Source organism: Stegodyphus dumicola, chromosome 2 (assembly GCF_044657685.1).
Source record: "Stegodyphus dumicola isolate Sdum_Otavi_A_Nest chromosome 2, ASM4465768v1".
In the NCBI taxonomy this organism is placed as follows: domain Eukaryota; kingdom Metazoa; phylum Arthropoda; class Arachnida; order Araneae; family Eresidae; genus Stegodyphus; species Stegodyphus dumicola.
The window spans coordinates 53,794,651-53,822,212 of NC_140769.1; the positions used below are offsets into that span (position 1 = coordinate 53,794,651).

At 33.0% G+C, this 27,562-nt stretch overlaps 1 protein-coding gene across 1 annotated transcript in view; it reads left to right on the forward strand.

The window, feature by feature from the left end:
- The first annotated feature begins 18,014 nt into the window (after window positions 1-18,014).
- Window positions 18,015-27,562, forward strand: part of LOC118201971 (succinate dehydrogenase assembly factor 4, mitochondrial-like) — a 60,782-nt gene continuing 51,234 nt past the window's right edge. The window contains exon 1 of the mRNA XM_035374119.2: window positions 18,015-18,171. Within this exon, the coding sequence (XP_035230010.1) occupies window positions 18,111-18,171 (61 nt within the window). The 5' untranslated portion in view covers window positions 18,015-18,110. The remainder of the gene's footprint in view (window positions 18,172-27,562) is intronic.

A 27,562-nucleotide genomic window follows, 5' to 3' on the forward strand; every position in this document is an offset into this window, starting at 1 on the left:
AAATATTTTGTAATTACGTCGTAAATATGCATATAAATGTATATATTTTGTTTTTCTACAATACTTAAGACTCCTAAGTATATGAAAAGAAAACAGTTTTAAACAACATTTCATTCTGAACGGAATTAAATGCTATACTTTTCACAGAACAGTTTGCTCAGAATGGGTTAATTTGAAATATTTTCACAAGTTTTCGTTAATTCCATTATAAAAAAATTTAAGGTAATTCGATTTGATTCGGTTAAGGATTACAAAAATTAAGATCAAAGTTTATTGTATTATTAAAATTATGCATTTTTTCCCCCCTATTTATAGAGCTTCTTCCTAAAATACTTTCTCATATATGACATGATTTTTAGCTTCTGAGGCATCTTTTAAATCGAAAACTATAAGTCAATTTATAATTAATGCTCTATTCAGTCCATTTCAAATTAGAGCACCTTTTCATTCAATAGCGAAATACTTTAAATAGTACTTAACTTTCTCTGAATATTTCTGAAAGAGAATAAAATAAGGATTATTTTTTTAAATATTATTTAAAACTTGTAACTGAGTTATTATAAAATGTACGGGGAATAATTCTTTTAATTATACTTATCAGATTTTTTTACCCTTAATTTCAACAATACATATTCCAAAACTCTTCTTTATTACTTTCTTACGTACGCATCTCATAGAAATTGCTTTACAATACCTTTTAACAGATTGCTTTCCAGTACGAACAATTCTTGCTTAAATAGTTTTATGATGTATTTGTCAACAGGATGTTAATTTATGTTTACAATTCAATGTTAAGGTTATTATATATTTAGATAATATTTATAATCATTATAAATTTAGATACATTTAATAATTAGATTTTTTCACAGTAACTTTCACAGTTGTTTATGAATGAATAAATACTTCATTTCAAATACATTTATAAATAATTTAATAAATATTTACGTATTTTGTTTAATCCAGATACATGCTTTTTGCAAGCACATGCATAAATACCATTTTTCAGTTCCGGCATGTGGAAATCTTTCATTTTTGTGCATTTACTATGTTTTTCGAGTAAAGTAATTTACACTAATTTAAAAAAAGTGCATGTCACAATAATATATGGATGTGGAAAAAATTTATTTTATTTAAAACATTTTGGCGTTTGGAACATAAAAGTAGCGAATACTCTATCAAGGGTTTCGAAAGATATATACAATTTTAAAGGTACGGTGAGGTATTTTTCATTCTTTAAGCATAACATTTTTCTTAAAATCTATATTTTTGTAGTTCAACAGCTTAGAATTTTATAAAACAAATTCATAATCAAAATCGCTGTCGTTAGTTCATGTATTCAATATATTTTGCACTATGCATTGCATTATTCATAGGGAAGTACTCTGTGCTAAAAGTTTGCAAATGAGATATTATGGAAACAATAATTAACCCTTTGGTGGTTGTGAGATTAAGCAATTCTTCCTTTCCAAATATGCACAACTGTAAGTTATGGTGGGAAGAGATGGCACTTGCTTTTCAATAGATGCTTTGTTAAATGTCACTAGTTCTGCGTGAGGCAAATAGAGACTATTTTGAAAAGGAAAATATGCATGCATGTTTATAGAAAGTTACACTTTTATGCTGTTGTTCTCAAGAGAATAATAAATTTAATAAAAAATAATATTTTGTTATTTGCCATTATATTTTCACATTATTAATCTGTCAACATAATAATGTTTTAGCACTAAATAATAAGAACAGAACTAACATTTTGATACAAATATATGGCATATTTTACAAAGATTGGCAGTATGCTGTTTCTTGCATTTGTTAATCTGAACCATACCGACACATGGCATATCATAGTACAAAGAATATAGACATAATAGATATAACAGATTAACACAAACTTTGAAGACTTTGTGACATTTCCATTCTTTAATTCCACATTGATATCTTTTCTCACAATTTGAAATTTCAACAATTAATTTGTAGCCTGTAGAATAATTGGTGAATTCATGAAATATTTTGTGCAATGGTGCAGAACTTCTTCCCTTTTTTAAACATCTCTATAATCTTTCTTATTTCACTATCTGGAGTTCTTACACACAGAAATGATTTGTTTGGCTCATAATTTTGTGTTATGAATTGGTTTTTACATTTTCTTTCATAGTCCCATTTTATAAATTATATAATATAAACTCCATCCATGTTAAGATGAAATTCAGTAAAACTTAATTGTTACCACTGAAAACTACCTTTATCCCAACCTGCAGTATTGCACAGACATGCAGCAGTTAGTTTAAATGTGGTATTTTTCAAATCTGCATATTTACTTTGTGATGCATCTTCAATAATACGTTTTTGCCTAACTAACACCTCTTCAACCAGAATTTCCACTGTAAAAATTGGCCACTGTAAAAATTCTATTTCTCCCCACTGTGTCTGAAATACTAATCATTTCCATAGCCCAACTTCTTCCTTTCATGTGATTTTGAAGTTTGTCAGATCATTTCTTTCTGGTGTTGCAATTTTAATGGCCAGCAGTGTATTATGTTTTAAAAATGTAATTTTCCTCGGGCATGCTTTTATTGAAAATTTACTTCAGTGACATACAGTCACATTTTCCAGAACATTTTCCTTTATACTTACTTTTTTTCCTTTCAAACTTATTATTTTTTCCTTCCCCTGGCTAAAATTATGTTTTTTCTTTTGGTTAATTTCTTTTTGTTTTGTTTAAGTGCCTAATTCCTTACAGATATTTAGATATTTTACAAATATATATTATAATGATGATAATAATAATAATGCAAACTAGAAAATTCAAATTTTTGTTTATTTTCTATTTGAAATCTAAATTTCAATATGCGTAAGAAATTTCTCTTGCTTACGCTTTACAATTCAAGTTTATTGACAGCTTAATATTAAATTTCCAAGTTCACATTTATTTCAAATAATTCTAATTTGTTGGATTAATCTTTAAACAACTTACTTAAAATAAGCAAATTTTATAGAAACTTTCTGAATTCTCTGAGAAAGTTTTTAAAATGGAACAAAGGCAAGACGAGGTAATGGTAAATTCTTTCATTTATTAATAACATTTTTCTGTACTTTTCCATTTCGCCGGCATAGGCGATAAAGTTGCCAATAATGGTACAACTGATGCTAAACGGAATATCCTGGCTGGTAACCTATTCCGCCTCATTTTCAAAACAAGTCGCAGTCATTTCTTATCAGATTGATCAGTTCTTTTAATACTGGCAAACAATTACATAGAATTTTTATCAGATAGTACAATTTTATATCCTAAGGCCATTCGCGGTAATTAAGTCAATTAGGACGCAATCACACTGCTCACCCGAAGGTGAAAATATAGAAAAGGCAAAGTCAAAGGTTAAATTCATCAATTCTAACGAGAATACACTAGCGAAGTAAAGCACAGCGGTTTTACATAATTTCTGAGTAAGCTATTTGTACAAATTGAAATAATTCTTGCATTTAAACTTGTATTCCAAATTAAGATTTAACTTGAAATTAATGTAGATAATTACCGAGAGAAATAGATTTTTGCAGCGTAGTTTATGTGAGATGAGATCACTTGGAGTCAAGTGATATGAACAGGCGAATCAGCTTGCTGAACCATGAAAGCATAATGAATTCTTAAATTAATGTCTTTTTACAAATTTATTGTCTTTATTTATTTGCTTTTTACAAAATTTTAAACGATATTAAAATGGTTATGCCTTCAAAATAAAAAATTCTTAGAAATAATATTCGTGGCTCTACTCTTATATGCGCCCTAAGATCACCAAATGTGACGATATGCATTCTGCACTGGTTGATGCTGCAATTCTGCGCTATGGGATGGTTTGGTGAACGATGCTGTTTGTATGGCAACCCTTTTGACGTTGAAACTTAACTGCAGTGTCGTTCGTGTTTTGAAATGGCCAATGTTGCAATGATAGACATGGTGGGAAGGTTTCAGTCGCATATTTTAGATTGTGTGGAAAGTAAATTTAGTATTAACCCTTTGCACTTGAGCGGTGCCTCTCAGGCACCACTGCATGTGATGCGATAACTCGAGCGCTGCCTGAGAGGCACCATTCGAATCGATGTGTTTACTTGTGTTTGCCCTAAGGAATATCGCTTGAGAGAGCTACTTGGCTTTTGTAGATCATATTACGGGGTGTTTAAATAGCTATAAGGATGTCTTATCTCAATTAAAGGTTGTCTTTGCAACAGTGGCGTAGCAAGCATAACTGGCGCCCGGGGCAAAATACCTTTATGGCGCTCCCCCGCCAAAAAAACTTTCAGTATATAACGTATAGATTATATTCGTAATAAGAAAATAATGAAAATAATAATAAAATGCTGAATCTGCCATAAAATACTCAAAAATATATTAAGAATAGTCCCTACCTAACTACACTAGCCTTGGGTTCGGAAATGCATCTGTGTCGGCGAAAAAAATCAGACATACGATGATCTAGAATTAGTTAAAAAGCTGTTATTTATTTTACATATTTATATAAGTGTTTTCAAAAAGTACAATTTTTAAACAATTAAAAGTTTAATATACATTATAGATAAATAGATATGTGGCAACTTGCCTACTACAACTCAATTCTGCCAGTCTGGTAACCCATAGCAACCAAAAATAATATTTATTCTATTCAATTGTTATAATTATTTAACGATCTGTCTCAAAAAATTGTACTACCATAATTGGTGACCCATATTTATTACGAATAGCAATCTTCAATATTGCACGAATATGGAGTTTATATGTCAAAATCCTGAGCACTAGTAAGTTATCCAGTGTGATGAGAATTTCAGCGGATATATGTATTTCAAGCATTGTGCCGCATTCCGTCAGCGAGTCAATATATTTCTGTCATAATTTCAGCGGATATATGTATCGCCTGCTGCATTTGAGCCGCCAACTTCTCTGATTTCAAGTACCAAGAAACTATGTCACTGTATACATATTGATTATTTTTCTATACATATTATTACTGTGCATATTTGATTGATCTAAGGTGGTTGACAACGATGCTGCTTCACAATTGGCGCGAAGTGGCAGTTAAGCCACCGCCTTTTTGTCCCCGAGACCCATCGTTATGGTTCATTCAATTGGATGCGCAGTTTAAATTGAGTTACATTACTGCCGACGAAACTCAATTTTATACAGCGATCGCCGCGTTAGAATCAGAGGTACTGCAATCAGCTCGTGAAATAATTTTGAATCCACCGGCGACGGACAAATACAAATCTTTAAAAAAAGATTAATTTCTGTTTATGAAGAATCCGAGATAGTTAAAATTAAGCAGCTGTTGCACGATTTACAGTTGAGTGATATAAGGCGCCTTCTTAGTTGCTGTCTAAAATGTCAGACTTAGCCGCCGGTAACCTAACGGATAACATTCTTAAAACATTATGGATGAATAGACTCCCATCTAACATGCAAACCATTTTAGCGGCCAGTAGCGAGCCACTTAAAAATCTTCCCGAAATCGCTGATAAAATTCACGAACTGGCTATTCCTGCGCAAATACACGCAGTGCTGGCTCCTGGTCCAGGTATTGTGGCGTTACAGGCTCAAATTGATGATTTGTCCAAACAGGTTGCTCAGTTAGTAGCCATCCGAGCTGAATCTTTTCACCGCAACCTCTCCACATCACGTAGTCAAAATACACGTCCTAACCCACTGAGGAAACGTTATGAAAGCCCTCCTCCGGGTATTTGTTTTTCACCACCACAAATTTAGAAACAAGGCAAACAAATGACACCCACCGTGTGACCCACCGTGCCAACAAATGCCACCCACCGTGACCAGGCAAACGAGAAGGGCCGTTGCTCGAAGTCATGAATGACAGCGGCCGGAATTTTGCACGCCTTTTCGTCATAGAAAAGAATTCGGGCTTAAGGTTTCTTGTAGACACCGGGGCTGATGTTTCTGTCGTTCCACCACATTTTCACGAACAAAAGCGCCTTATTAAGTTACAACTTTATATAGCAAATGGAACTCCTATTCAAACTTCTGATGAACGCCTGATATCTGTTGATTTAGGATTGCGCCGCAACTTCCAATGACAATTCATTATGGCTACTGTCCTATTATTGACGCTGACTTTTTACATAAATTTTCTTTGCTTGTCGATATTAAGAATCGCCGTTTGATAGATTCCATAACCAACTTAACTCATCCGGGAGTAATTCGCAATAATGAAGATTTGAGCATCAAACTGATTTCGGGTAACTCCACATGGCATCAACTTCTCAGAGAATTCTCTACAATCACGCGCACAGTTATGGGTATTTCCGAACCCGAGAACGATGTACTACATTATACTGAAACTAAAGGACCTCTAATTGCCGCTAAACCTAGACGCTTACCTCCGGACAAGCTTAAAGCCGCCAAAGAGGAATTTTAATACATGATGGAACAGGGAATTTGCCGTCTTTCAAAAAGTTCATGGGCCAGTCCGCTCCATCTAGTTCGGAAACGAAATGGTAAGTGGCGATTATCGCCGGTTAAATGCAGCTACAATTTCTCATCGTTACCCAATCCCGCGCATTCAAAACTGTATGCAAGTTTTAGAGGGAAAAGCTATTTTCAAAACCCTTGATCTTGAGCGGGCGTATCACCAAATGCCCGTTAACCCAACTAATAGTCCCAGCTGTTAACCCAGCTGAAATTGCGGTTATTACGAATTTTGGACTATTTGAGTTTCCGGTTATGATTTTCGACTTATGCAGTGCTGCTCAAACGTTCCAACTCTTCATGAATCAGGTGTTAATCGGCCTCGACTTTCGTGTACTTTATTTTGATGACGTCTTAATCGCCTCCTCTTCAGAGCAAGAACACCTATCACATTTGAGAACAGTTTTTGAACGTTTTCAAAGGTACGGTGTCAAGTCTTAATCCTTCCAAATGCGTTTTTGGCCAACCAAGAGTATCCTTTCTTGGTCATGAAATTTCCGCTGATGGCGTTCAACCCCTTCCAGAGTCACCGCTATCCGCGATATGCCCGAACCATCTACAGTGAAGAACTTAAGATTTGTTGCTATGCTAAATTTTTATCGACGTTTCTTATCTCATGCAGTAACCATACAAGCACCTCTAAATTCTTTTCTGGTTGGAATCATTTTCTGGAAGAAAAATGATAAACGTGTTATAACCTGGACCGCAGAATCTCGCGAAGCTTTCCAAAAATGCAAAAATGATTTAATTTCGGCAACAAATTTGCAGTATCTTTCCGCATTTAAACCATTATCACTCTACGTTTATAAGGTATTTCTCCCGCTTTCCTAGTGTGCCTTTGTGGTGTGGCGGTTCTGCACGCTGGGCCGGTACTCCAGAGGTCCGCGATTCGATTCCCGGCGAAGATGGTTGCTAATTTTTCAATCTCTCTTGCTTCCAAATATCCTAATGTCTCTACAGTGGCGCTCGAACTAAAAGGATGAGGATTCTCCACACCCAGGATTTGGTGATGGGGTTCCCTGAAAACAGCAGTCGTCCTTTAAAAAGGCTTATGCTTTATGCTTTTCAACAGGATAAAACTTCTCCTACTCAAATGAGACACCTAGACTTCATAGGGCAATTTTCAACAGCTATCCGTTATAGTGAGGGTTCGCAGAATATTGTTGCAAACACCTTGTCTCGTATTGAAGAACTAGCCGTTCCTTCGCCAATAAAGTTTGCTGCCCTGGCGGATGAATAACACCAGGATTCAGAACTACAAAACCTCTTGAAAAGCAAATCTTCCACCAATCTCAACTTGCAGCCTATGCAGCTGTCACCTGGAAAATCACTTTATTGTGATGTTCAGGATTGAAGATTTCGACCTTATGTTCCCTCCGGATTTCACCATGCCATTTTTAGTCAGTTACATCGTCTGTCACATCCTGGCATCAAGGCTTCGAAAAAAAAAATTATACACCAACGTTTCGTATGGCCTAGCATGCAAAAGGCCATAGCCAACTAGACACGTTCGTGCTTGGAGTGCCAAAGATCTAAAATTGTCAGACACACCACCAGCCAACTTAAAAATTTTAATTTGCCCTCATCTCTCTTCAATCACGTGCACCTCGACTTGTCGAGCACTTATATTTATTAATAATAATATAATACATGAATGCAATTAATTAATATGTATACATTTTTCTTACCTTGGATGAAGCAAATTTATTATTTACTTCACCAAAGTCGACCCTTTCAAATTTTTCTCTTTCCACACTTAAAAATGCTAGATGACTTAGGGGATCTTGTCCCATCGTTGATCGTAAATATGTGAAAATTTATTTAATATGCTGAACGAACGTTCATAATTAGTATTTGATAATGAAATAGTAAGTAGTATTTGAAGTGCGACTCTTAGGTTTGGAAAAACATTTTCTCTATAGATCTGTAGTGGAGTTTTAGGTTCCGTTTCTTTTCTACTGCGGAGTAACGTCATACAGTCACATTCACTGCTCTCAACAATTAGGGGATATTGTGGGTTCGGTATGAAATAACCATATAATCGACAACCTTTTTGAACACAAGGAAATATAAGAGATTATAAAGGAAAATTATAACGTTTACAAAGTTGGGAATATGCAAATTTAGTCTGAGACGTCAAAACCTATGCGTTTTAGATAAGGAGTGAGGAGCGACCTGCAGTATTCCTTTTGTAATAAGAGATTAAAAACAATTCACATGCGTTGAATGCTTCGTAGCAGTGAATATACGATGTCTCAGCAAGATGACATAGTTGAATCGGTAGCCAGGAAGGCCATCAGTCGTTTACAGGAGAGTCAAACGCAATCCACTGTAGCGGAAGCGTTAGGATTTTCCCAAAATGTCATTTCCAGATTATGGAATCAGATTTTAGGAACTGGATATGTTTGAGAAATCGTTTTAAAATAAAAGCAGAACATATACGTGCATTTCGTTTAAAAAAATATAAATATATCTCTACTTTGGAGAAATAAAGTGGTCAGGAAGAACGTTTTGGTTGATGTACTGCAAACATTTTATTACACATTTTATCAGACAAATCAAGAAAATAAATAATTAATTATATATAATTAATTAAAATAGTTATTAAGTTTAAATATATTTTCCAGAAATCGATCAAAATAAAAACTGAAATTTTCCGGAAAATCTTGTTTGAAGACTATTTGGCGCCCCTCTACGAACGGCGCCCGGAGCATCATGCACCCCCATGCCCCCCTCTCGCTACGCCACTGCTTTGCAATGCTTATGCGATTAAATGTCTTATCTCAAAAATACTTGCGACCGCAGTCTTCGACATCAGTTCGAACTCAATCTTCTTGCCGTTCGCAGTTTTTCTTTCAAAGTTACTCAGCCCAATAAGTATGGAACACCACAAAGAAATTACTTCTAGCAAAGATGAGTTTAATTTTTCGGCAATAACGAATGAAATTACATCACTACATAGAAAGCTTGCCCATGAGAATGAAGACGGAAGTGATAAAGATAGTGATGACGTTAGAGGAGCAAGAAGATGAAAAATCCGAATAATCGATAGTGATTGTACAGAAGCCAAAGTGATTGTACAGAAGAGACTGAACCTTCAGAATGGACAGTGTGCACAGAAAAGCGCCTCAAGCGCAAAGGGTTAACCCTTTGCGACACGCATATTTAAAATATATTTTAATCTTAAAAAAAATGCCTTAGAATAAGTCAGATGGACTTACTTAAGTGCCTTTAAGGCCTGAAAAAAATTCTGCGCTTTTATTTTTTACGGTGGAAGGTGGGATACCGTTTGTCCCACCATGCAACTAGCACATGTCTTATAGCATATTGGTGTATAGCAGGAAAAAAAAATCATATGTGGAATGAATAAACAAAATAAAGTATGCATTCTAAAATATTCATAATAAACACACTAAAATGCATTTTGTACTTATTGCATATATGCATGACTTGTAAAATTTTGCATATGCGCATTTTGCATATAGTATATATTTAATATTTTTAAATTTTAGGAACAAAAGAAAATATTTTCTTGAATATTGTTTTAAGATTAAAATTTGATATTCTTACATATGATACTAAATAAAATATTAAAATTGGCACTTGATTCAAAAACATTTATAAATGATTAAAATTGAAAAAAGTCATTTTTCATGAAACTTTGAAAAACATGTTGTTTCATTCTTTTGTAAGCATAGAGGCACTTCACATGTTTCACACATCCTAAATGTTTGTCGTTCTTCTTTCGATATGCTGCAATATGCACATCTTCTCCTGCTCGTTCTCTTTGGCGTTTTACTTACATTTTTTAGTCTCTTTTCTGGTTGTACGAACGGGTTTTTAGTTTTCATTTGAACTGGGGATTTGGGTTTTCTTTTCAGCTCTTTCTTGCCTGCAAGTCCCATTAGACCTTCTGTAACTGAGAGAAGAAAATCTTTCATTGTTTTTACATCATGATCAGGTTCGCGAACAAACTTGAATAAATGTGTTTACTATACTCGCATCTAAAAAGTAAAAAAAAAAATCATGTGCCACTATTTTCTTGCTTTTGCGGTCTATTTCATATAGTCCTTTCAGTTGATCAATCAGTCGACATATCCCATATTCTTATTGTATGAAATAATGCTGTTTGGGCACAGTACTTTTTTTTTTTTTTTTTTTTTGTCTTTCCATCTCGTTCTTTTCTATTAATTTCTTTCATTTCAGTTGCCTTTTCCGAGCAAAACAGGATAGAAACGGATCTTTTATCCTTCCATTTTATGCAATAAATTGAATCATCGCTAACTGAAAAGTCTATATATTCTCTTGACATAAATTTGTCTTTTAAATTTTTGGGTAGATACTTCCGATCCATATTTACAGTGCCACATGCATAGATGGGTCTGTGTCTTTAAAAAGCGAAACAAATTATAACTACTTCCCTTTCTTCTTCAGCAATAACTTCAACCTCAGTTATTCTATCCTGGATTTCAATTTCATCTGAATCAGAACTGACATCTGAAGCAGAGTCGCAATCGGATGGCAATTCAGCAAAAAGATCCAAAGCTTCCTGAGTTGTTAATTTTTTTCTAGACATTTTAGCACATCAGATCATACAACGGATGTAAAAGCGCGAGCAATCACGAAAAAAGTAGATGCAAAAAAGAAAATAAAAAAATAATCGTGAGTGCTGCCATCTATTGAGCGGAAATTCAAGTGTGTGGTGGGACAAATTTTAACCCACTGATTTCAACTGCAAAATTAATATTATAAAATATTGAATCCAATTAAGATTTTTGAAAATAAAATACCTTTGAATATTAAAAAGAATCATACATATCATAAATTGTATACCAAAATTTTTAAAATATTGAAAAATGCGAGATACATGGATATCACTCTTGTGATCCTATTTTGAATATTTTTTGCTTATAAACTTAAGCCCTGGCATAGTAGTAACATCTACTGAGAAAAATAATAACTAAAATAGATTATTTTTAAAAGATTAGAAAACTTCTAACGGAAATTGCTAACTGAGAAAATAAATATTAATTAGGTGGGACATATATTGACCCATCATGCCGCAAAGGGTTAAAAGGTACGATGTTGGAGTTGTTAACGAGTCTTTTGTTCACAAGTGTGTTTATGAGGATCGAAGCGTATTTTTGGAATTTCTCTGGTACTTTTAAAATGGAGTGCAAAATGCGAAGCTGCTATAGGAACTCGGACGAAGAAGGGCGTTTCTGATAGTTCTTGTGTGGATTTGCAGTCAAATGCTTGCTGGTCAAGTATGTGGCTGTCAGCGGAGTTTAAGATTTGGATTGTGGTTTTCGTGTAGTAAGTTAACTTTGGATGAGTGTGTGTGTGATTATGGCAAAGCCTCGAGGGCTATCTGCCTAAGAGGAGGGATGCCTTCGTGGATGACTTTCTAAGGGTAACTGGCTCGTATACACGTTATACATGGGGAAAACCACGAAAACGCCCATGCAACCAGCCCGTTCGCGGGATTCGAACCTCGGACCGAACTACCAGCGTTCAGCGACTTTACCGCTCAGCCGCTGGTGGGCTTAACTTTGAAGGAAGTTTTTATCGTTACTTTCGAAATTTTGAATCGCAGAAAGACATGTGATATAGCAAAATGGTGGCACTTTTGTTCACAAACGATGTGTTACTGGCAAAATTTTATTAACGAACGTATTATGGTAAATGCATTTTATTTTACTGTTTTTATTTTGTAGAATGTTATGTTCATCGTTTTTTTTACTATGAATTTTTATTCTTATTGTTGTTTTTGAATTGTTTGTAATTTTAGTTTATTTTGTTGATTTGTGTGCAATGCCTAGATTGTGCAATTCGTAGATGCTTTTTTAAGTTTAAACAGGATGCTGTGTACATGGATTCTTCTCAAATATTTTTGCTTAGAAACTTTACACTTTTGCTATCTAAATTTTTTGTTTTTGTTTCGTAATTTTAGCTTAAATTGTGTGTTCAAAACCGCATTTTTGGAGACATTTTAGGCTTAAAATTCGAAATGTAGACAAAAAATTTAGATAGTAATATGGCACCATGGAGTTTCTCACCAAAAATGATTGGCGAGAAATTTGTCGCTGCATTTGGCGACTTTAGGGCGCATATAAGAGTAGTTCCACATTTGTTAACATTTTTTATGTGTATACTGCATGTTGTAATCAAAAAAGTTTGCTTGGCGAAATTTGCGCCGGCTAAACAGAAAAGTACAGAAAACTGCTTAATCATGACAAATATTCACTGCAAAATTGGGAAAAAGTGCACAATTGCAAACTCCTTGCGCGTTTTTCACAATAACACATACACATAAACCATGTATACGTCGACTTATTTTTACTTAAAGAAACATCCCAGAATTGCACAAAAATGGCATTGCGCACACTCTTCACTATATCCATGTACACTGCTTTTTTCTCATAAATTACAAAAATTTCATGAAAATGCATGACAATTTTCTGAATCTTTAAACCCGGTAAAAAGAACATATATGAAATTACCTTATCGCGAAAAAGTATATACCCTTTCCAAATATGAACATTTCCACGTATAAAATAACTAAAATATCCAAAAACTTTTACCTCTAAATTATCTATTATATTATACACGTCACCAACGAATTCATACCGCAAACATTACAAATACTTAGTGTCAAATATTTAAATTATTTCCATGCATGTTTACTTCAATTTAAACGTATACCAAATTCCTACAAACATAAAATTCACAAAATAACTATCATTTAATTAAAATATCACTAAACCATGTACACGTCGACTTATTTTTACTTGAAAAAACATCTCAGAATTGCACAAAAATGGCATTGCGCACACTCTTCACTATATCCATGTACACTGCTTTTTTCTCATAAATTAGAAAAATTTCACGAAAATGCATGAAAATACTCAACGTATACTACTCAAACATATTCCAAAATACTACAAACATATAACTCACAAAATCACGATCATTAAATTAAAATATAATTAAATTAAAAAACACTACTTAAAATATAAATAAGCACATACATTAAATTAATAAAAATTAGATTACAATCTTAATTACTTTAAACTAAATCATTGCTAATAACAATTTTCAAATAATATCATTTTAATTTATTTACTCCTTACATTTAGAACAATGCATAAAAATAATATCCTCAAATGATTAAAAATACTAACTTACCTAATCTTCTTCAGAATCTTCATTACACCTCTGCAGTACTACTGCTAATTTCTAAATCCTAAATCCAGTAGTCAACTGGAAGTCTATTCACCAAGTAATAAGAAATTAATAAAATTTCACCTATACTCAAACTACTTTCAGCAAACCACGTAGCCTTCCTTACACTCCTTTTCACAAAATGTCCATTTTCACCATATTTCTTGCACTGCCATTTAAACTTGTAATATCCTTCCTTTCACACAATCTCAACTTATTATTATTATCAGATAAATGCATTAAAAATTTAGAATTCACTTTACATAGCGCCATAGAATCCGAAAATTAATCAACACTATTTCACACAACACACAATGAAGCTTTTCCAAATTAACCCCCTTTTCCGATTAAAGAACTGTAATTCACCCATTAATGTCACGTTTCACACAACACAGAATATAGCTAAATATGAAATTTCCAGATTTCCCCCCTTTTCCGATTAAACAACTGTAATTCGTTCATTAATGTCACATGACATATCTCATGATCTCTCATTTCCCTCACACAAAATAATGCGTAATCGGAACTGAGTGCTTCTCACATTATTACCAAAGTCCTAGGTAGTAACCTTTATCGCCTCTTAAATGTCGCCAAACTACCATTACCATATTCCAAAGATCAGCCAACATTTCTTTCAATGCGCGCTTGCGTAAAGCATACATTACGCATAGTTGAAATTAGAAAATTGCAACCAGAAAACTATTTGATGTGTATTCATGATATTTATAATGACGAGGAATTTGATTTGAATCATATCAAAGACGGAGTACATCGAGATGAAATACTACATTTAGTAAGGAATTATAAGCCGAATAAAATAAAAACATCTGCCCTGAAGATAAAGATAGTGCTGACACATCAACTTCCAGTTCATTGCGTACCGCGACGTCCCCCCCCTGCAGAGCAGCGTGAAATTGATAAACAGATTTTGGAATGGTTAGATAAACAAAGGATATGCTTTTATCCATTTTTTGCAGCAATTCCACTTTTTGTTTGATTGACATCGAAACATTTTTTCTCTTTGTAGATCCTTTGGCAGCTCCAGAATCGGGAATTCTTTTTGACATAATCGAAAGTTCAAGCTTACTTTTATAAAATTGCTCTAACAGTCTGCAAAAAAAAAAAAAAAAAAAAAAAAAATAAGACGGATCCAATTAGAAGATTGAACAACGCAATCTGCAACATTAACTGAAATAGATAATTAGCTTTAATAATTTTTAGCTTATACCGTCCATTATACCTTAAACGCGCATGCGTTAAGGTATTATGTGCATTTCTGCGCATGCGTAAATGCATAATGCGTTTACGCATGCACAGAAATGCACCTTCTACGCATGCGTAAACGCATAATGCGTTTACGCATGCGTAGAAGGTTCGTAGCTTTGAGGTCCGAATTATAGATCATTCTGGATTAAAGACTTTTGACTGTAGTCTTTTTTAAGTTTAAACATTGTAAAAAAAATACTGACAATTTTTAATTTACCAGGAGTGAGGAAGATGTCGTACTGTTTTTCCAGGAAAAAGATATATTACCTCGTAATCAATTATGCATATATGGTCACGAAATAAAACTATACATAACCAAAAGTATGTGAAGGTGCAATGTGAAAAGTTGTAAACAAAAAAGAGCATTCAATTCAACAAATGGTATAGTGGTTCCGGAATACCATTTCTAACAGTGCTGCATTTCATCTATTGTTGGGCAGATAAACTAGTGCTGTCTAAGTGGTGTGATAAACAGCTCAACATTTGTCAGAATACCACAACTGAAAGAATTTTATGACAGAGGTTTGTTGGCTATATTTACTTCGACAACCTAAAGGACTAATAGGCGGCCTTGGAAAAATAATCGAAAGGAAAGTTTGTTCATGTGATGAAAAAACAGCACGGGCAAGGTACTTTCACAACAGTGGAAATTAGACAGGTTATCCAGGGAGGCGAGTGCTGTGTTGTTCAGGTTCCAAATCGAGATACAAGCACACTGATATCAACAATTTGGATCACGCATTAGAAGGATCCACAGTATATTCAGATTGTTGGCAAGCCTATAAAATAGACGAGCTTGAAAAGGCTGGTTACAGCCATTTAATAACGAATCACAAATTAATTTTTGTTGATCCAACAATGGGTGCTCATACACAAAATTTGGAAAGACTGTGGGGCTTTGTTAAATGATAAAACAAAAACCAAAGGGTTATGGTTCAACATCATCTAGAGTCACATGTTGCAGAAATCCTCTGGGAAAGATGAGCCTTTTGATGCCATATTAAAACATTGCAGCCACAAGTAGCACTCATATATGCCAGTGGTTTAAACTTGGCGATAATCTTTCTGCCATTTTGAGAATGCAGGCCATAAAAATCAAGTAGCACTTAACAAATATTAAACTATAAGCTACTTTCTACTATTATCCCTATCCCATGAAAAGTCACAGTTTTTTTTTTACTTGGTAAAAGCTGTTTGTTTGGCTGTCCTATGATTCCGATTGATAATCCCAATTCCTCTTCACAGAATATTAATACATTTTCCTTTGCCCCACAATACATACAGCAAATTACTGTTGTTAAGGAGAAGCAGTTCTCTTTAAAACTGTTTCTGACCCACATTCTATTTGCAGCTTTTGGTTTTGCATTAAAAAATAAATGGTCATTCAGGAAACACAAATTCATAGAATCTAAGCTTCCACATTTTACGCTTTTGGGCAAAATATCTAATTTCTGAAGAAATGCAAGGCTTTTTCCTCATCAGCTAGTAAATTCCAGAGTCCCATTGTGATTCATTATAATTTAAAAGAACATTAAAAAACACACATGGAAACTCATCACACACACATTAGGAAAATGGGGGAAAAAATATAAAGAACATAAATCCATGTATATACATGCATAGGTTGGCTGTATTTGAAAATATAACAAAAATATGACAATTTTATTGAACTTTCAAACCAGAAGTGTAGGTAATTAGAAAGTATCTATTGTAATATTACACATTAATACATTCCCAAAACTTTAATAATTGAGATAATGTTATGAAGGCAACTCCTGCCACTGTGATTGGTATAGTGGATAGTGAAGAAAGCACAGATGGAAATCTTAGAGAAGATATGGATGTTTGCAAGTGTATATGCAGTGTCTATATGGCATGGGGACATTGGGCAGCTGAAAGTTCTCTAGAGGACTTTGTTAGGTCTCTAGGGTGTTCCACATCAAATCTGAAGTGAAGATGCCCAATTAGCATGGTGGAACTATGCCTGTATGATTAGTGATGAAATTCTGTATTCCCACATATTTCTATCTGTGCCTGTAACGTATGAAATTGAATACAAATACAATAAAGAACAAAAGCATCGCTAGAATATTTTTTTTTTAAGAAATAACAAACGCTTCATAAGACAGCCGCCAAATTATTACACTTTTATGACACATTTTATTAATTTGTACAAGAAACAGTGTTACCAAAATCCTGTATATTTCCCCCTGAAATACAGAAAACTGCTACACTTTTCATTTATTCAATTTTTAAGTGTCTTGGTAAAAATTTAACGTTTACTTGATTGAACTGAATATAAATCATTCAATTTTAATTATGAAACGGCCTTTACTTGATTGAAACTTATTTAATTCTTTAAGTTTTCATTCATCTAAAACCATTCCTCAGACTTGGTGAAATTTGTTTATTTAAAGCCTCCTATATCCAGCAAAATATGAAAAGAGTATAATACATAAACAGAACATGAATTAAATGGATATTTTACATTCTTAAATCAATTTTGTTCATCAAATCATCTTAAATCAATTCAATAATAATTTGGTATACACATTTTTCATTTCAATGAGACAGAAAAAAATTTTTTAATTTATTAAATTTAAAGCAACAGCAACTTGCTTTTACAATAGTCATCTTAGAAATTATTTGTTTTCTGAAAATGTTTTCTAATATAATAAAAACCATCTCATTCTTCTTCGCTGAAACACCAAATGCAGTTTTTTAAACTCCCGGTGCATAACATTTAAGTTGAGTAACTTGACGCTGCTATTTCATTGCAATAAAAAAGCGGTCACAAATATTCAAATATCGGCACAGACAGTAATTAAAGTCCTTGAAAAATATTCAGGAACAAGAACAATTACTGTTTGGTAAATTTTAAATTTATTTTCAGTTCTCTTAACATTTATTTAGAGCGCGTTTTAGAAACAAATAACAATAGAAAATAATAACTGAAATAAGGTAAATAAATTAAAAAGGATGTGTCATTTTTCCTTTGTATTTAAAACCGAATTATGATATTTAAAACAAAATTTTTCCTTGTATGTTTACAATGAGCGAATTATTCATCCGCAACAGCAACACGCGAGTCATTTCTGGTCGTAAATGCTTGTTTACATGTTATTAAAAAATATTTTAGATTTTAAAAAGTTCGTGGATGTTTAGATCAACACTCACAGATATGGCTAACAGATGCGCTGTTGTGCGTCATAGTCTCGGTAATTATTGACTGTTATATTATTATTCAAATTTTTATTCCCTTAATGTAAACAAGCATTTTATTTGATTTACTCAACACACCGGTTATGCCTGCTACATACTGTAAAATTTAACTTAGATGTAATGAAAAAAGCAACATGCTGAAGTTTAGACCCTCGGCAATAATGATTCATAAAAAAAATTCGAATTTTATTCATAATTTTGAGCTTTTATTAAGTAGATGTAATTTTCGTACGGAAATTAATTTATTTAGTTAATTCCTAGAAAAATTTTAGTGAGTAATAAGAGATAAAAAAATTTACCTGCAAACTATTATTAGTTTTAGTTGATTTATACAGCTTCATCTTTTCATTATTTATGATCCATAAAAAGATGGTAATTTTTTTAAGAAAAGATTGGTACTAGTTGAAGTTTATACATTTGCTATAATTCATATGAAACTTAATTTCTGTATTACTGTATGAAATCATGTTTTATATATATATATATATATATTTACATTGATGCTGTCATACTGGCAACCACTTTTTTTATAAAGGAAATGTATGAATATATATATGTAAGATAAAAATGTATGAATCAGAATTATAATATAACTATAAACATTAATTATTCCTCTCTATTCTAAAATTGTAATAACTTATCTGCATTGCTTCATTCAAATTAATCATGCAATCTTACGTAACCGCTAATACCAGATGCCTCTTGACGACCAATCACTGAATTGTAAACCAAAACTTTTCTCTTCGCATGCTTCCATATTTCATAACTACGCACTTCAGCTTTTGCTCTCTACTGTGCTAAGATGTAATTTTGCTGGCTTGCTTTCTATCCTAACAATATCAAAAATGTAAATCTTCTGTGGAAAGGCACGACTAGAGTGCCAAGTGATTGTGGCCACAAATATCAATTGGAAATAAAAATGGAATTAAAACTGCTTCGACTGCCAAGTTCTTTAGATATTACCAAGTTAGCATTACTAGCATACTACGCAATCAAATTCTTCTTCAGTATGTGTCTAATCGTGCATCTACAGTGTTCCGTCTTTTCCTTGTGCTTTTATTATGACACTGTAGATGCGTAGTTATCCTATATTGAAGAGGAAGTAATCTGATTGCATCGTAAGCTAATATGTTGACTTCGTAAATAAAACTTGGCAGTAGAAGCGATTTTAATTCCATTTTTATTTCCAATTGATATTTGTGGCCACAATCACTTGGCACTCTAGTCGTGCCTTTCCACAGAAGATTTACATTTTTGATATTGTTGGGATAGAAAGCAAGCCAGCGAAATTACATCTTAGCACAGTAGAGAGCAAAAGCTGAAGTGCGTAGTTATGAAATATGGAAGCATGCGAAGAGAAAAGTTTTGGTTTACAATTCGGTGATTGGTCGTCAAGAGGCATCTGGTATTAGCGGTTACGTAAGATTGCATGATTAATTTGAATGACGCAATGCAGATAAGTTATTACAATTTTAGAATAGAGAGGAAGAATTAATGTTTATAGTTATATTATAATTCTGATTCATACATTTTTATCTTACATATATATATATATATATATATATATTTTTTTTTTTTATCTGTGATATATAAATATGCTATGTAGTCATCTAGCTTTTGGAGTTCAATCCTCTAATTTTACCATAGTTCTTCAGCCACTTTTAAAGTGGAATGGAAATATCCAGCTTCATCCCCCCAAGCTACTGAACACTGGTAGTTCGGTCCGAGGTTCGAATCCTGCGAACAGGCTGGCTGCATGGGCGTTTCCATGGTTTTCCTCATGTGTAACGTGAATACGAGCCAGTTTTCCTTAGAAAGTCCTCCACGAAGGCATCTCTCCCCTTAGGCAAATAGCCCTAGTGTGCTTTGCCATAATTAAATAAACCACCACCCCCAATCGCAAATAGTTTTGCCAGAATTTGGGTAGTATTAAATAATCAAGAATTTCCCATGAGTGTACATATTTTATCATTTGATAAAGAAAGTTTAAAGGATCCCTAAGACAAAATTTAGCATTTTATTTAAAAGTGTAGTTATTCTTGTTGCAAAGTCAAAAATACTTAAATTTAAATTTAATTGTGTTTTTCAAATCAAGTATGAAATGATTTAAATATTAGTCAATTGTTACTAGAAGAATTTAACATGTTTTTTTTTTTTTTTTTTTTTTTTTTTTTTTTTTTCCCTCCCTTTTTGTAATTACAATGAACACAACTAGTATAAATAGTGGAATAAGAATATTAGTACAGATAGCAGTATAGAAACGTAGCTAGAATAAATTTTCAAGAGAAAGTAATATGTAGAATATTTCAGAAAATATGTAATTGTGTATGACAGCAGAAGATAATATCCAGTTGATATATGTATTCCAAAATAATTGTAGAGGAATTCTTTAGAAGTTTCAACAAAGACAGTTAAGCTCCATATAATTGCTTGTAGCAATTCTACAGGAGTGTCATTATACCATCTTCTGTAGTCAGGAAAACATAGTATTTTCACAGTTTGATTTACACAAGTACAAACTTGGCATGTGCCCTGAGCCTTCTCTTTCAGTGATGAGCTTTCTAATCTCCCTGTCATTTAAAATGTGTACATTTTTTTGTATATTTTCAATTCTATAACAAACAGGAGTGATTCTGAAATACAACTTTTGATTATTGTTTGATAATAGTGATATGTTTTACACAGCATAAACATTTCACTGAAAAATTTAATGCTATTACCTTCAAGCCAAAATACACAGGCTTAATGTGGGCTGTATGAAGTTGCCTCCTTGGTCACCACTTTCAAATGATGATTTGTTCTACTATATTATCAAAATGATTTTTGTTATTATAACATAAAAAGTTTGATTTGTTTCATAGTGATGTGAAGCATTTCAGTATTTTGTAACTCTCACTGAGTATCTTCATACATCTTCTGCTCAAAGTATTGTACTGCGTTTTAAAGCATTCTAGGAAGAGGAATTTCTTCGCTTGTCTCTTTTGAACAGTGTAAATATTAAAGACTTTTATGTAATTTGATTATGGTATATTTTGCCCAGTGTTGATACCAGTCTACAACTAAATAATGATGCTATTAGTTATGCTTTCAAGTGCAGATTAAGATCATTCAGAGTAGTTAATTAATGACAACTGCTTTTTTTTGCATCTGAAAAGAGAAGATCATATTCGACTTGTTTTAAAATGTAGGTGAATTTTTTATAAAACCATTATTAATCTGATATTCACTTCTGCTCTCTTTCAAAAATTCAATACAAAATCCAGAATCATTGGAACTTACGTGATCCTGAATATTGGATGATCAGTTTAAATCTATTAAGATGACATTTAGACATTGTTTTGCTGATTGTTTATGACAGGTAGAAGAATACTAACCCTCCCCAATAGGTTTGTCATCAGAAATGATGTAGTTACATGGGCTACAGTTCTCAGAGGTGGCAAAAATTTTAGAATTTAGAAAAGAATTTTAGAACTAAGGAAAAAAAAAAATTAGAGATAGCGAAATTTTAGGCAGAATTTAGAAGAGGCAGTGGTGACAGAATTTCTGGATGGTAAAATTTTTAGAATTTAAGGATCTGCTGGGCAGCAGAATTTGGCATCTGTAGAGATTGCACAGGGGCGACAAAAGCAAAGTGCTTGCTGCCCTGGATGTGTCTGCTTCCCTTCCACAACCACTGACGCACTGAAAATATAAGGTGTGGCTATAAATTTTCAGGACTGCTCTAATAACACCAGAACAGATGATGTGAAAAACGTAACCTTTTAATATGTTTCGAAGTAATCCCCATCTGCTGTAATAGACTTCTGCATTCGGCTGTATAAGTTGTGGAAACAACTTTTAAAGTCCTCTTGAAGGCTGATCAATGTCAATGTCACATTCTTCTTAATGTCTTCAACATCCACAAAGACATCCTTTGATCACAGTTTTGAGTTTGGGAATGTTCAATCGTACTCTCCCGACTTGGTTCCCGCAGACTTCTTTTCCTAAACTCAAAACTGTGATCAAAGCAACACGCTTTGTGGTGTTGAAGACATCAAGAAGAACATGATGTCGACATTAAAGAGCCTTCTGGAAAAAGGACTTTAAAAGTTGTTTTCACAACTTATGCAGCCGAGCACTTATGCAAGTGTATTACGACCTATGGGGATTACTTCAAAACATATTAAAAGGTTAAGTTTTTCACATCATATGTTCTGGTGTTATTAGAGCAGTCTTGAAAATTAATAGCCACACCTTGTATGATCCTGGCCATCATCAGTGCAATGACAATCAATGTCTTGTTATTAACTTTGCTACTTCCTAGTCAGCAGGTTTGTGAAAATGACATTCAGGAATCTCATGTGTAAGAAAAATCACTGATACTTCTTTGTTATAGAAGCCTCCAACCATATTTGGTGATTTTAGATTTGTGCAAAAATTCTCAATTATAATTTCTCCAAGCTCATGAAGTGTGAATGTAAAAGTAAACAACACAATATATACTAATAACAATAATACTCACATGTTATTTCCTAAGAATATTTTTAAGAATCCTTATTACAAGGCCATAATTCAAAAATTACTTTCAATGATTCATTAAAACTGCAGTACTTTCCAGGGCTGTGGAGTCGGTAGGGAAAATGACCGACTCCGAGTCTGACTCCTGGAATTTTAATGACTCCAACTTCGACTCCTTCATATATATGTAAACATATACACATGGGTACAGCTTATTTTTTTAATATAAAAGAAGTAATAGATACTACAGAAAAAAAATTGATGCATAGCAAATTTTTTATATTAATTAGCATTTATTATAAAATGGAAAAACTGGCATTAGTAATTTCTAAGAAACAGTAAAACTTCGGCAAGCTCCTCTTTGTTAGAGGACCATAGATCCAGTTTGATAAACTTCAAATCTGAGAAGAGTCTTTCCACACTAACTTGAGTAGGAAGAAAGGGTACTGTTAGGGCTACTTCCTTTAACTTTACAGGATAGATTTTTATAAGTTCTAAAAGAGGTGTCTTGCAAGAGCAATCATATTTATCTATTTCTTCAAATGCCGTGTATAAATCTTGTTTGTATTTTTTCATTTTTATATCTAAAGGCTCTTGGTTGTTTATTTTCATTTGTTTTGCCGTAGCCTTTTCAATATTATCTAAATATTTTTCAAAATCTAATTCATCAGTGAAAGACGATGATAGAGACTCAGTTACAATATCTGCAGTTTGACTGTTTTGATCTGAATACTCCAGTTGCTCTGATAATAATTTCATTCTTAATGAAAGTTCATAGATGGCTTTCTTTGCCTTTTTAATTTGTTTGTCATCCAACAAAATTGGGCGATTTGGATCTACATATATTGAACCCAGCATGATTGTCTAACAAACTTGTTTCTCTTATCTTCATTGAAGAAATGATTCCTTCTGTAATAAACCCTTCATTTCAGAAAGAACAAACATCAAATTCTTTCAGTCTTGCCTCTTGTTAATTCTTCAGATTGTAGCTTTTTTATGGCTATATATGATGTTGAAAGAAGGGTTTCCAGTTCTGCAAGATCATTCCACAGTCTTTCTGTTAGTGAAATATTAGGGTTATTTACATTTTCTGAAAAAGTTCTTAATCCTAACAACCACTATATCATTAAATATGTACTTCTCCACTGCACTGCTCCTTTCCCTGCTCGCTTCCTAAGAATGGCATCAATTTTAGGAGTTCTCGCTGCTTACCTAAATTCACCAATGAGATTAGTAACTAAATGAATCAGTTTAATTAATAATGGCAAATATCCCATCCATCTTGCTCCCTTATATTTATTTACTAATATGTCAATAACATAGAAAATAACTATTTATTAATGTATTACTATAAATAACTATTTATTAATGTATTTATTAATGTATATAGTCCATAAATAAAAATATTAACTCAGTTTGTCATTAATTTTTTAAATTCACTTTAATTTCATTTCAAATTCAAACTGTTCAATAAAAACTGGAGTCGGAGTCGATGTGTTTGTTAGCAACTCCAACTCCTTTTACCCAAAAATCTACCCGTCTCGGACTTGACAGCCCTGGTACTTTCACACATATTAAGCTGTTTGTTACACCTTTTCATGGATGTCAACTCATTTGCCCAATATACATAAATCTAAGTGGTGACAAATGATAGTCTGGAAATGCTGAATCAATTTTCAACATGGAGGCCCTTCTTCTTTTTGCAATTTTTAACACTGGTTTTCATTTCGTTCAAATAGTTTTGTTGTTAAGAGAAGGTTTCATGTTGTGGCCATTTTCACATACTCATTTGTACTTAAACACCTCTTTCTTGAAAAAAAAATGATATGGCATCCACCTCTTTACTTGCACATTGAAAATTGTTAATGTCATTTTCACATACACACACAAAAGCAGTGAATATATTTTTAAATAAACAATGCAAATTTGAAAAACCTCTTAAAAAGTAAATAATATAAGAATACGTGGCGAGACCAAAAATGGAACACAGTGCTAGTATACGATTAAATAGCGAGGCATAATAACATGCAGCTAGTGCTAATGTATGATCACATGAAGCGGTATAAGAACGTGTAGTAGATTTTGGTGGTCTTCATTCATTGGCAATTCAGTCTCAGGGACTGCTATAGCAAAGTAACAAATCACATTTGTGACACATCTATTTCTTTTTGTTCAGTATTATATTCTACATTCCTAGATTTTATAGGGATGGAATTTTTATTTATTAAATATTATTATTAGTCTTGATCCTCACTTTTTTTGTCTGCATGACTTTTCAAATAAAAGAATGTTACCACTAAATGTTGTCATATATTACTTTAAAACAAATATATGAAAATAACATTTTCTAAAAAATAATATAGTAAATATGAAAAATGTGTGGCAGCACAAATAAAAGGATGTTGCCGCCAAATATTATTGCCATGTTTTATTCTTAAAGAAATAATGCAGTGAATATTAAAAAAAAAAGTATGGCAATAATAATAAAAACTTCATGTTATCTTTAGAGCAGATGGAAAAGTGTAAGCTCAGAGAGAGTATAAAAAGCCTTAATAAACCATCTGGTGTGATATTAAAATCTTAATCCTTTCAGATTTGAATTTTTTCTATTATTTATTTACTTTTTAGCTGGTGGTCAGCATGTCTCAATATTATATCATTCTAGGTATTGGGCTGTGCATTGTAATTAATTTTTTAAATCACAGAAAATGCATATTGAACCTAATTTGTTTAACACAACTGGGAATAAACATGACATATTTCAGTTTCAGGTTCTTAATAGAAATACTGTGTTGTGGATTCCAGAATAGCATTGGCAATATTGGAAATGCTGTGATTGTATACTAATGCCAGATAGATAAGGTCATTGAATAGTGGTTATTCGGTTCTTGCTTTAGTCCACTGTGTGAAGTTTTTTCCATCTGTAGCAAACCTAATCTAGTTTAATCAACAGTTCCAGAAAATTGAAAAGAATTCCAAGGGTACTAGGGATACCTTAATGCCTCTATGTGTTAATTCTTAAAGGTTATCAGTGGTGTATCTAGGCTTCCAGTGGATTCCAAAAATTTTCCACAAATTCTTCAGTTGACCTGGTCAACTGAAAAATTTGTGCCCGTTTCTGTGTGCCAAGAATGGAAAACATTTCATTAAGAATTTTTGTAGCATCAATTTGGCATCGCTTGGATGCTGCATGCCGGGGAAATATGTCTCCCTTGCCCCACCCTGCTATGAAGGTTATATATCCTCTATATATTCTTCTTCAAAACAGAGAACTATTTATGTGATGCAAATTATAATATGCCTAAAATTTTATGTAAAGCAATATGATACAATAATTGCACTCATGTTTATAAAAGAATTTCCATACTGTACTTTCAGTAGTCATGTTATGCAAGTTTAGTATCTTTTTTACCCCACTCCCAAATAGTTAATCTAATGATTTCAGTAAAGCACTTAATTATAGCTATACTTGCTTCTGCTGCTGTGACTTAGTTCTGGAATGTTGTATCGCTTTGATATTCACCTTGTAATGGAAAGGAACTTCATTTTATGTGATATAGTAATTTAATTGTAATTGCTTGAGCTTAGTCTTCTGCTACAGATTCTTGAAAAGTATACAGTATACTTCTGCTACAGTAATTCTTGAAAAGTATAGCACCTATTGTGCATAACAGTGAAAAAGGGAGTTATGAAAGGACCTCCCTTGGTCAGTGAATTCAACAAATTTCATAAGAAATTCATGCCTATATGTCCATGTTTATACATATAGGAAGTGGCCATGACCAAATTGTTATGCATGTTGGGCTTTAGTTGGCCTTCTTGTGCCTTGATTTTTGCAATTTTAGGTATGAACAATGAGTGTGTTACATGACTGAAATCAGCCTAGTGGAATTTATAACTTTTTTTTTTTTTTTTTTTTTTTTAATTTTGGAAGATTTGATAGTATACAAAATGTTAGAAATGCTATGGCAGTGTTTAGTGTTAATTTCTATGGTTAACACAGTATGCTGTGAAATATCTTTTATTGAAACTAACAGCTTAACATGGATTCTGATAAGCATTACATTACTTGTGCTATTACAGTATGGCAGAGATGAAAGTGATATTCAGTTTTTGTCCACACTTAGGAAAAACTACCAGATGTTAAGTTTCATTCACTGTAGTGATTCTCACTTTCATGTACACAGTATTCTGAATCTTTTACCTGTAACTCCTTTCACAAGATATCAAAAAAGAAATCCAGTGGAGTAAGGTTAGAGCTTATTGGAGGGCAAGAAATGGATCTGTTATGTTTAATTCATCATTCTAAGTTATGAGTAAGTCACCTATCCTGCATGATGTTTGCAAAATACTGCATTGTGATGAAAAGGATATATTCAGATTCTTCAACAGCCTTGATTAAGAGATGAGGGGGGTTGCAGCTAAATAACTGAACAAAGTGTAAACAATTACCAGCATGTCTTATTATACCGATATATTACTGTTGGCATTAACAGAAAATCCAGTAAATATTTTTAGTTGGCTTCTTATGAAGACTTCATGACTGTATTCTACAGGTAGTGAATGGATTAAGATCTAGAAACTGAGGAAGCCATTGCAGCAGAAATCTCTTCTCGTATTTTTCAAACTGTTTTTGTATATGTGAGCCTGTGACATGAAACACTGCCATTATGTAAATAAATGCTGCCTGGCATTATGGGCTGGAATAAACCATGAAAGTCACTTAATGGATTTATCAGGAATGTTTACATAAGTTTAGACAGCAATATTTATATATCTTTAGACAATCAGATATTGCTCCACATAATTCACAGTGCTTCAAACATTCATGCAAACAGCAAAGCTTTTTTAACTTTTTTCTAGTATTTTAATCACACATTTTCTTTCCCA